This window comes from Neovison vison, chromosome 8 (assembly GCF_020171115.1).
Source record: "Neovison vison isolate M4711 chromosome 8, ASM_NN_V1, whole genome shotgun sequence".
NCBI classification, from domain to species: Eukaryota; Metazoa; Chordata; class Mammalia; order Carnivora; family Mustelidae; genus Neogale; species Neogale vison.
This window is the reverse complement of record NC_058098.1, coordinates 11219335-11231393: the sequence shown is the minus strand read 5'-3', so window position 1 is coordinate 11231393 and position 12059 is coordinate 11219335. Positions and strand designations below refer to the sequence as shown.

The 12059-nt window shown below is 47.5% G+C and overlaps 1 protein-coding gene across 5 annotated transcripts in view; it reads left to right on the top strand.

The window, feature by feature from the left end:
• Positions 1–12059, top strand: part of SLC9A8 (solute carrier family 9 member A8) — a 70395-nt gene that overhangs the window by 40638 nt on the left and 17698 nt on the right. For all 5 annotated transcript variants that reach the window (XR_006386118.1, XM_044262853.1, XM_044262854.1 and 2 more), the window contains 2 exons: positions 4672–4810; positions 6247–6352. Coding sequence is in view for 4 of the 5 variants with exons in the window: in XM_044262853.1 (XP_044118788.1) it covers positions 4672–4810; positions 6247–6352 (245 nt within the window). In the remaining variant the exon portion in view is untranslated. The remainder of the gene's footprint in view (positions 1–4671; positions 4811–6246; positions 6353–12059) is intronic.

Genomic DNA, 12059 nt, shown 5'->3' with positions numbered 1-12059 from the left:
CCTTTCCCCTGGTGGAGAATGAGCCCGCGATGCTCACACGCGTCCCAGCTCAAGATGCTGTTATATGAAAGCTGCTTGGGACACTGTAAATCTCTTTTTCATCTGTTCATCAGTATCACTGCCCTTGTTGGTAGAATCTGAGAAAATGATAGATGAATCCTAAAATGTCAAGAAGCCACTAAGAAAAAGAAATGACTCTAAGGTCATCTCACATGCGTCTCTCTGACGCAGATCTGTTTCCTTGAACTCTGTCTTTTGTAGTGCTCATTAGCATGTGTGGGCAGGAGACCCAGACAGTTTTAGCAAAACCAGAGAAGGCACTGGCAGTCAAAGCAGTTGGAGGAAAGAGCTCTGGACAGTGTTTCACAATCAGCTAAGAGAACCTTAGGGGCCAGCCTGTGTTCTGCTAAAGAAAAACCTGTTTCCTTTGTTGGCAGATTCCTGGTCAAGCATAGCCACTCTGTGGATGTTGGCATTTTCTTAAAAGCTTTATTATAGACTACATTCAGGATCTTTACGTTGGAATAGAACGATGTTTTATAGTGGGAGGAACCCAGGTTTTAGAATCAGCTCATAGCTGTGTGGCCCTGGGTCAGTTCCTTTACCTCTCTGAGCCACATGCTTCTCAGCAGTAAAGTGAGGGTGATGATGCCCCAGCCTAGGACTGGGTTTGAGGATTGAAGAAGTACTATCCTGCGTGAGAAGCAGCAGACATCAGTTAATATTAGATCCTTTCCTCTTCCACGCCTGTCCCCCAATTACCATTTCCTGTGTTTGTCCTAGTTTTGTCCTACTCTTACAAGAAAAACTTTACCAGATGTTGCTTAATTGCAACCTTAATTAGCAGACCTTAAAATAAAAACAACTTTAAAACATTTTTATTATTCTAAAAGTAATACATATATTCTTCATACAAAATTTAGAAAAGTAGAGTAGAGTAGAGTAATTACTAACCAGAGATAATTACAGTTAACAATTTGGAAGTCTTCCTGTGTTTTATGTAGTGGGACGTATGCCCTGTATACTGTATTGTAACTCTTCCAATTGAGCAGAGTGGAAAAATAATCTTCCATAACCTTATTTTCCTGCTTACAGAGTAGTTCATTCTGTGAACTTCCTGGGATCTATTTAGCAAGTTCCCCACTATTGGCTTTTTCACGTTTCTCTTGGCAAAGATTTCTGTAGCTTTATTAGGCAATTATTGCAGTAATATTTAAGATCTACTCCAAAAGCCTTTTCACTTTCGGGTTTTGACTTTTGTCTCGTGTCCTGGTGGCTGCACATATTGAACATTCACGATAAAGAATTTTGTTCAAATTGGCGATGGCATCATGAGTTATTTTTATACATTAGGAGCTCAACTCAACTGCTTTTTCTCTAATATGTTTTGTTTTTAAAAATCTGTCAGAAGTAGGACCTTTTCTGAGCTTTTCCTAGACTCTTTGCCACAAGAAGGTTAAAGAGGAGGAGCTATTTTCTTTTGAAAGTGAGAAATGATGGAGTCACTGTAAGCAGCCGCAGTTTCTTCCTGGAAAAATGCTCTCGAAGGCCAAGGTCGCGTGTAATGACAGTTCCCAAAACTGGAGCTGTGGGCCGCATGCATATGTGTGCGTTCTGCAGGCTGGGGGCAGGAGGTGCGGGATGCTAAAGGCTGGCTGTCCACCGTCAGCATCTGGTGAGGGCCCTCCACGTGTCAAACGTCGCTCAGAGACAGCTGGACTTGACAAGGTCAGTCCAGGGTGGGAGAAGGATGCTCCCAGAGGAGTGAGTGCAGTGCCTGGAATACGAGAGGGAGACCGCCGCTCAGAGGAGTGGGAATGAGGCTTTGCAGCCAAGCTGTCTCATGAGCCGGTAGGCATTTTCAGGCTGGAAAGACAGTGGGCATGGTAGGCGTGCCTGTTTTGGGGGGCTGGGGAGCAGGACAGGAGGGGGCTGTTGTCACCTTTCCTTGGTTATTAGGTAGACTCACATCTTGTTTGAGAGTCTACTTCATAAATGATCGCTCTCAAAGCGACCAAAGTGACACACTTATCTTTGCAACTGAATGTGTGAGTAAATTACACCCCTTTTTTGATGTGTTCATTTTTCATAAGTGCCAGAAAGCACTTGTTTCTTCATTAACTTTAATTAAATTAGTTTTAGCTTTGATTTGTTAGTATGACGATTTATTCTTACAATAACTGCTACAGTGACGCCTGGGTGGCTCAGTTGGTTAAGCAGCTGATTTGGCTCAGATCATGATCCCAGCATCCTGGGATCGAGTCCCACATCGGGCTCCTTGCTCGGCAGGGAGCCTGCTTCTCCCTCTGCCTCTGCTGTCACTCTCTCTGCCTGTGCTCGCCTGCTCACTCTCTCTCTCTCCCTCTCTCTCTCTCTGGCAAATAAATAAATAAAATCTTTTAAAAAAATAATAAATAAATAAATAAATAAATAAATAATAAAAAATAATAATAACTGCTACAGAGGAAACCTTTTTGTGCTCTCCAGCTGCAAAGTAGGCTCATGAAGTGGATCCTGAAGCAGCTTTGTTTCGTGTTCTTTTAAGTGAGAGAAATAAAAAAGGTAGAGATTTGCCAGACCAGAAAGAGTCCAAATTCTACTTTCAATTATCCTGAGTTCAGAAACCGTTGGCCTCTGTCCTGGGTCTGCTGTCCACCTTTGATGTGACCTCACCAGCGAGTCACTTCCATGGGGACTCTGCATGAAAAGAAAATAGTGGCCCCAGCCAGTGGACCAGCTTTAAGGGGTGGCGGCTGGACACCATGTGCTGGCAGCCTTAGGTCCATTTGGGAACTGTGGGTGAGCTTAGCCTTCAAAAACATTTGCCCAGTTGAACCCATGTTGGCTCTCAGCAGTCCCCAAGGTAGGCTGTTAACCTGTGGTTGGCTGGGAAAGAAGGGGTTGGAGGAGATGGTGTGTTCAAGTGAGTTTGGAAAACTTTATGTGAAAAAAGTTAGATTTCTTTTTTTGCAGGACTTTTCAGAACCTTTATTATGTGATATGTTACACTGTGGTGTGAATCATCACAGAAAACTTCCTGAGGTTATTTGACCAAGCTACCCTTTAATCAGAGATTATCCTGCCTTAAAATGATACCAATTCATGAAATGCTGATTAATGAAACCAAATATTTATATTGATAATTCTTTGTTTTGTTTATTGAGTGCCTTTGTATACTAGGCTCTGCCTTAGGCCCTGGACATGTAGCAGTGAACAAGATGGACACAGGCACCTCATGAATGACTCATGAGTTGGCACTTTCTGTGAAGAAGTCAGGTTCCAGGAGAGAGAGCCCAGAATATGTGAAGGCGTCAGGGCAGGTGTCCCTGAGGAAGTGACACTGACCCTAGGTTCTGAGGAACAGATTGGGAAATGAGCTGGGGCCAGGGAGCAGTGAAAGACGACCATGGTCCCATGACAGTGGGACCCTTCCTGAGTGAGGAGGAGACGGGGTCACGAGGTCTGGCAGACACAGGGGTCCTGAAAAGCAGTAGGAAACGGTCGATAGGTTTGGACAGGCCAGTGACCTGATCAGATTGTGCATTTGAAAAGGATCATGCAGGCCAGTGAGTGGAAAGAAGACAAAGATGTTTAGAAAGAGCTATGAGGCCTAAGGCCTGGGACAGAGGATGGTAAGGAGAGAGAGGGAGAGAAGTGGTTGGATCTGAGAGGTAGTCTGAAGGTAGAATCCATTAGGAGGAGGATCTTTAATGAGGATAACTCCATTGCCATGGTATAATGGTTTTCCCTTTTGGGATAAAACCATTAATTGAATTTAATGGCTTCTAACATTTTACTTTGTTCTGTTATCCTAGAAGGAAAGTTCTTTCAGTTCTTCCTAATGCCTCCTAACCCACTCTCTCGGCCCTTTCCCTGTGACATTTCTTCTTTAGGTTGCTCCGTGCTCAGATTTCCTGTCGATGCTTCAATTCCAGGTTTTATCCCAGGATCCCTGCTGCCGTCCCCTCCCCCCGCAACTAGAAGCTCTCCCCATGGCTCCCTAGGGCCTTTGTGGTGAAATACCAACTCCGAGCTTGGTCCATTGCCTTTCCCAGGGCTACCATGGCAGCTGGTTGTACTTCTCTCTTGCCACCGTTCTCCCCACTAGTGCCCCCACCCCGTCCCGTTCCTGGGTTCTAGCCATGCTGATTTACGTAATTGGATGCTCCCAGAATGTGCTGTGTGTTCTCGGCCTCCCTGCCTCTGCACGTGCTGTTCCCTCTGCCTGGGGCACTTGCCCTCATTTCCTCCCCCATTAACTCTTCTTTTTCTAAAGCTGAACCCAGCCCACACGTCAAGAGGAGCCTTCCCTGACCACCGCCCGGGCTGAGGTAGACGCACACCCTGTGTTTCTGCAGCCCTTTGCCCTCCCCGCAATGTGGTCACTTGTTCTCTCCTTGTTTGTCTTCCTTACCAGACAGAAGGAGCCCCAGCAGGACAAGGACTCTGCTAGGCTCTCTGAACCGCGGCCCCCCGCCCCCGAAAGCTAACATAGTAGGTGTTAGTTCACAAAGTAGGTGAACAAGTAAGTGACCTAACCCGATGATGGAAGGAATGAAGGGCTGCATAAGCAAAAAAAAAAAAAAAGGGTCAGTGTTGAGTTTTAGTTGATTTCTAATAACTTTCTCTATAACATTTTAACTTCTTTCTTGTTTTTCTTTTACTTCGTAGCACAGCTGAAGGTTTAACAAGGAAAAATATGTCAGATGTCAGTGGGTGGCAAACATTTTTACAAGCCCTTGGCTACTTCCTCAAAATGTTCTTTGGCTCAGCAGCACTCGGCACTCTCACTGGCTTAATCTCTGCATTAATATCCTTTTAATATGATGAACACGCGTGGCTGAGAAGATTTTCATTATTATCTCCATCTCCAGCCATCTCCCCCTCTTCCTTAAGGGGCCCGTTTCAGTCTAAGGCAGTGTTGGAAGGAGGACCTTTGTGTACTTTTGTCTTAAGGAGCACTTGCATTGAAACCCAAGGGCTCCGAGATGGGACATGTGCGATTTAGGACGTCCCTTTTCAGAGCGTCGCGGTCGGGCACACTGTTCTCTCTCAGATCCCACCATTAGGGGAACTTCTCACTTGAGATTTTCAGGTTCCCCTGTCTCACTTGTCACAGTCAGAAAACTGGAAATTAACTTCCTCTGAAATTACCAAACTGAGAGAGTCTTTACCCCACTGAAAGTGTTTATCTGGAGAATAGATAAACACTCAGAAAAGAGCCTTTCAAAGTGAATCCGTCCAGGATGTTCACGCTGTCTGCACTGCTCAATGGCCCGTACGCTTTTCTAGCCACAGGAGGAGAGAGCCTCTTAGGACCAGTGACACCTTCATTGCTGTAGAAAATTCGTCACGTTTAAAATAGGAACAGGCACCAGACCGTTTCTGTGGGAGCCCAGGCCTGCGTCTCGGGGAGCCCGCCACCTGGCCCTCCTCCACGAGCAGTGTGTTCCACAGATGGCCGGAAGAGCCACCCTTGCCTGTGACAGGCACGCTGGTCTGCCATCCTGTTGAATTTTCCCTTTCCCCCTTTGTCCAGAAGTCTAAAGTCTCCATTGTTGGCTGACAGCTTCTCATATTGTACCAATAAACAGAATGGAAAACTTTTTCTAGATCAGTATTTTCCTCCACATTTATCTTTCTCCTGGACGTGGAGGGGATGGAGAAGCACCGGCTCTACGGAAGCCAAGGGGATGGGCGCTGCGAGCCCCAGCACGGGCGCGTGGGCTGTACTTGAAGAGAGAGAAGATTCTCCTTTCACAGGAGCATGAGTTTAGAAATCTCCAGGAATGTGAGAGAAGGTCCTCCAGTGGGGCACTCTCCCCAAGAGTTCTGGACACCCCTTCAGCTGTCTTATCTGATGTTGGAGGAAGGGGGGAAAGCGTGACACGCCCTGGAAGGGGCCTGGCATCACGGGCTGTCCTCCCGGCCGCGGCTCCAGCCTTGCCCCCGCAGCCCCGGCACATTGCCAGCCTTCCAAGTCAGCATTTTTAAATGAGTTGACTTACGTTGATTTTAATTTTTCCCCTGCCATTTGTCTCAGGAATTTCCATTCTTAGTGTTTTGTGAGATCCCCCTTCTTAAAACAACAGTCTCCCTGCAAAGGAAAAGAAAACAATGGATATTCACATGTTACCCTGGGATGTTCCGAAGCCTTTCGTATCCATTGCCTACCCTGTATATTTGGAAGGCAACATCTCCCATCAGCTGTCCCTTGGTTCTTTTTCCTTGACAACTGTTATTTACGTGCTAAAGCATATTGACTTGAGGAAAACGCCTTCCTTGGAGTTCGGCATGATGATCATTTTTGCTTATCTTCCTTATGGGCTCGCAGAAGGAATCTCCCTCTCGGGTAAGTGACAGAAACATTGAACTGCTGGGGTTGATGGCACGTTGTCCTGCCTGGTGGAAGAGATTAGGTCAGTGGGGTCACTTCTAGTCACGAGAGACAGTCACAACTCAGTTAAGCTTAAGTAACAAAGGGGATTTACTGGCCCTTTAGGGATACTTCTGAATTTAGACCTGGCTGGATTCAGGGGCTCAGTGTTGTCCTGGTCACATCGTCTCTTCACCCGCCACCCTGTAGCAAAGATCAAAATGTCACTTCCGTGTTGTCCCTTTCCCAGACCAAGTCCCCGGAAGGGCCTTCACTGAAAGGATGGGGTCAGACTGCCAAGGGCAGTCAGTCCCCTGGCCTGGCCCTGGGCCCTGTCCCCCACTGATCTGCATTCTATCATGATCGTTTTGCCTTTTCCAGAATGTCCTACAGATGAAATTACATAGTATACAGACTTTCGTGTCTCCTTTCTTTTAGTGATCATAATGTTGTTGAAAGACACTGTGTTTTTGCACGTGTCAGTAGTTGACACATTCTTACTGCACCATATTTTAGTCATTCATTTGAAGGACGTTGGGGTTTTTCCAGATTTTGGGTATGAATATGTGTGGCTGTTTTCATTTATCTTGGATAAATACCTAAGAAGTGAAGTTGCAGGGTCATATGGTAAGTACATATTTCTTAGAAACTGCCAAGTGTTTTCCAAAATGACTGGGCCATTTTGCATCCCCACTAGAATGCCTGAGAGAGTTCTAGCTGCTTCCTGTCCTCATCAGCACTTATTTTAATTTTTAAACGTTTAGCCATTCTGATAGGTGTGTGACAATTTGATTTTGACGTACTTTGGTATAATTCTCATTATATTCCACTTGGGATTTGTTGAGTTTCTTGGGTTTATAATTTATAGGGTTATAGCTTTTCACCAAATGTGGGAAATTTTTACCCATTTCTTAGACACTTTTTTCTGTTTTCCCATCTCTTCTCCTGTTGGGAGTCCAATTACTAAAATTACAATTGACAGTGTTCTATCATCCCGTAATATACTTTGCCTTTTAAATTTTTTTCAATCTTTTTTTCTTCTGCCTATGCTTTACTTTGGCTCATTCCTCTTGCTGTGTCTTTATGTTCATGGGTCTTTCCTTCTGCCATGCTCACTGTCCTGCTAGTCCACCCAGTGTATTTTCTACTTCAGATGTGTATGTATTATTCGTACACAGGAGTGCCCTTTAGGTCATTCTTATATCCTGCATTTCTCTCCTTACCGTGTTGGTGATTGTCTAGACATTCTTGAGCTGATGGAGCATGTTTGTGCAGCCGCTGTGACGGCCTTGTTTGCTAATTCCATCATCTCCATCAATTCTAGGTCTTTCTCGGTCAGTGTCTTCTGCTTGTAAGTCGTGTTTTCCTGCTCTTTGCTCACCTGTTAATTTTTGATTGGATGCCAGTCACTATAAACCTTATTATGTTGTTGAGTTAGTAGATTTTTCTTGTATTCTTCATAGAATTTTGGATCTTCTTCCGTGGTGTATCCAAGTTTCTTGGAATCAGTTTAATCATTTTGAGGTTTACTTTCAGACTTTGTCCTCAGGTCTGGAGTAACACTAGGAAGTAACGCAGTGCCCTTCTAAGGACTCTGTGTCCTGTCTTTTGTATTACAAGGTCACCCCACTCTGGTCTGTGGGAACACAAACTTCCCAGCCCTGTGTCTGCTTCAGCAATTGTTGGCCTGTTCCTTTTCAGTGGTAAGTCTCCCTCGGCTCGCAGGATCTCACGCCACACGTGTACAGACCAGTATAATCCAAGATTCAAGGGGACACTGCTGTAGCCCTCCAGAACTGTTTTTCTGTGCAGGCCTCCTTCTCTGCTGCTCGGGCTGCTTCAGGTCCCACAGCTCTCCTCTATCCCTTCTCAGCTAGACCGACTCTGCTGGACTGGGTTTTGGAGTTTCCCCCCTTTCTAAGCCTCAGCCGGGAAACTCTGTCTGGGCTGGGCCAGGGCCTGGAGCAGGAGTGGCCGCTTTGTTTCCCTTCAGTCAGGAATGTTTCCCTCCTGACCGCCCTACCCTGTAGTACCCAGCGTCAGAAGACACCTTTGTTTCCTATCTTTGATCAGGTTTTCTAGTTGTTTGTAGCAGGACTGCAGTTGGCATAGCAAAATGGAAGTCCCCAGTGGTTTTTATTTACTCCATTGAGCAGAACTCTCCTTCCCCGCAGATCGTTCTCTAGAATTACAGTCGATGGGCAGATCCTGCCAAGGAGGAAGCAGAGAGAACTTTGGCCATTTTCACTAGAGAACTCTTGGTAAACCTCACGGTTTTGTTTGTTCTTAATTTGATTTGTTCCCATCAGTTCTGTTGGATAATTTCATCCCGGTATCTGCCATCGAGTTCCTTCTCTTATCTTTCCTGAATTTTGGCACTTACATAAACAGTACCTGTGAGTCATTTGGCTCTAGCTTGGCTATTTTTACCTCTGTTTTTCTAAACCGTTCCCCACCCCTTTGAGATGAACACCGAGTACCTGCTGGCAAAGATGTATTTCATGCCTCCATTTGGAATTTGTGATCAAAACCAGGGAGTGTTTTTCTTGTCTTCAGAGTGGCAGTGTTTTCTGTTTGTAGGGCTTCACTTTTTTGAGAGCCTTTGCTAAACAAACCAGTGGGCAGTGGGGGCAGAAACAGCACATGCGAGCCAAGAGCAGGCTCAGCTGCCTCTGGGCCGTTGGCTGGGCTTGGCCCATATTTGACTTTGGGATATTTGTCACACGGTTTTCAGACAAGGGTAGGATAGCCCTGTGTGTGTGAGGACCGTCAAGTCCCTTTGTGAGAGTGCAGCCGGGGTCGGGGTGGCGGGGGGTGATGTTTGCTATCCCCCCCTTCCTTCTCCTCCTGCACTTCTTCTGTCACAGAGGACTGAGGAAGCAGTTACCAACAATACACAGCAGCGTGCTGTTCCCCAAATCACACACCCTAATCACGTGTTTCAGACACAGAGGTTAAGATTGCCAGACCTGCGTTGGATCCCTGCCCCACCCCCTCATTAGCTGTGCAACCTCACAGAGCTGCCTTAACCACTCTGAGCATCCACTTCCTCCTCATGAAATAGATGATATAGAAGGGTACCCCTACCCAAGGCCCTTGGGTCAGGGATTAAAGGGAACGATGCGAGGAAGAGTCCTGACAAGAGACATGCTGGGGTGACACTTCCTGCTGGCCCTGACCCCCTCAATATGCAAATTGGTGACACCCCCTTTCCCTGTCACAGACATCCTGGTTTCAATAGCAAATTAAACAGGCCCCCTAGTTATGAGTTAGTGTTAGCTGTTCTCAGAATCTTTGTTCGGACTCTGTCAGTCTTAACGAGTCTAGTCATTGAGGCCCGTTTCAAGGGCCACTTTGCCCTCTGGCTCTGAAGATCCAGGACTGAACAGACCCCACCTTTGCCAGTTTAGCCAACAGTGGGCTGAGGGAGGGGGATTGGGGCAGAGGGACACACTGTCCTGGTGAGTCACGGAGGATGGGACGTAACCTCCATTCTACCAGAGGTCGTGGTGCGGCGCTCCTGTGCCCGGGGTTTCCTCTGCAGCGTTGCCTGTAGGAGAAAACCCACAAGCCACTGGTCCTAGGAGAGATGAATACGCCTGGGTCGGTTCTCACTACGGAATCCTGTGCAGCCGCCGAATAAATGAATTTGACTTATTTGTGCTGCCGTGGAAAGAACTCCCAGATAGATTGCAAAATTTTAAGAAAAAAAGATTTATCATCCATTCAACAAATACTTATTGAATGCCTCCTCTGCTCCAAGAACTGTCCTTGGTACTGGGGCTGTCCTTAGTAAACAAGACCACATCAGGCTCCTACCTGCCGAAGAAAACGGTGGTAAGCAAGTAAGCAAACACATACGGGTAATTTCAGGTACTGAAGAAGGGGCAGGAATGAAAGAGATCAGAGCAATGGGATAGTGGGGTGGGGGCAGACACATCACGCAGTAGGGGGTCAGGAAGGTCTCCCCTAACAGGTGGTGCCTGAGCTAAGACCTGTGTGCTGGGAAGGAGCCAGCCCAGGCAGGACCTGGGGCGGCAGTGCTGAGTGGGGCACTGCCGTGAGGGAGCTTGGCGCACTCCAGGAAGACCTGGTGCCCAGACTGACCCGCCAGCCAGAGCCCTTCCGCACTGAGCCGGCCCTGTTGCCGCAGAGCACCGCGGCGGGACAGGCTGGAGGGCGGGCAGGAAGGCTCCCCGGGGCTCCGGCAATGGACGACCAAAGAGGCAGGGACCCCGGCTGGTAGGGTTCTGTAGGCCCCGGAGGGAATTGGGGTTCTGTTATATGTGCAAAGGCAGGTAAGTGTTGCAGGCCTCAAAAATGCCTCTGTGGGGAAAAAAATTCCTTCTGCTGGTAATCCATGCTGCATACATAATGGGATCCTTCTATTGAGTGCATTTTAAAGGCAGATAAGCTTTATTATGGTATAAGAAAAGAACTGGCGGCCTGTGTCGGGACCTTTAATAGCAGTTTCCCGGGGGCAAGCTGGTATGAATGGAGATTCTCTTACTCTGGACCTCTGAGTCTGGATGTTTTATAGCAAAACACAGCAAGGTGCGGTGCAGTGGAAATTGTACCACGATAGACATCCTTCACCTTCTGCCTTTGGACTTGAGTCTCTATTCATCATCATTGTTCGTGACATTTAAAATAGTGGATTTAGCTGAAGCTAAAGTGGATTTCCTTCCTTCCTTCCTTCCTTCCTTGAAGCTGGCCATTTTGTTGCACTAGTTATCTACTTCCGCAAATGATTTTGCCTTCTAAAAGAAATACACGTGTCAGGAATTCTTCCTTACAGGGCATTTTTAAAAATACCCATGCCTCGGGGGGCCAGGGTGGCTCAGTTGATTAAGTATCTGCCTTCGGCTCAGATCCTGATCTCAGGGTCCTGGGATCGAGCCCTGCATCAGGCTCCCTGCCCAGCAGGGTGTCTCCCTCTCCCTCTCCCTCTGCCTCTGCCCCCTACTCCTGCTCTTGCTCTGTCTCTCTCATAAATAATCTTTAAAATAAAATACCCATGCTTTTAGCTGTAGAAGTGAGCCTGTCTGCTCCATTTACCCGCTGGTGTTTTCACAGCCTGTGTGGTGGCGGCTCCAGTGGGTGAGGCGGTCTGGGCGGTGGAGAGGGCTCATAGAGCAGATACTCGAGTTGTCCCTCAGGATTTCACATCCGCTGCTGACTCTTTCCTTCAGCCCGCAGAACTCAAGAGATGTCCTGACCTCGGTCCAGCCCTGGGTCAAGGTGGTGGCTGGCTGTTCACTCTTGCAATGGCCTGAGGGCCCATTATCATAGGGTCTACACTCAGCCTCCAGAGGGGACTGTTTATCTGTCCAGAAAATGTGTTGACATTTCAGTTAGTTGCCGTCATTACAAGCTGGAAGATTTCCCATACGAAACAGATTTCTGGCATCTCTCAAAAGGCCAGAAGGAAGACTGGTCAACACTGAGCCCTCCCTTCCCAGGGAGAACTTCAGAGATGGGCTTGTGCCTTCTTCGCCCACATGTTAGTCATCCTTTTTTTTGTCTGTCTTGTCTGGCCCCTGAAGCTTCTGAGTTTGCAGCCCTGACCTGGTGCCCAGACTGACCCGCCAGCCAGAGCCCTTCCGCACTGAGCCGGCCCTCTGGCCGCAGAGCACCGCGGCGGGACAGGCTAGAGGGCGGGCAGGAAGGCTCCCCGGGGCTC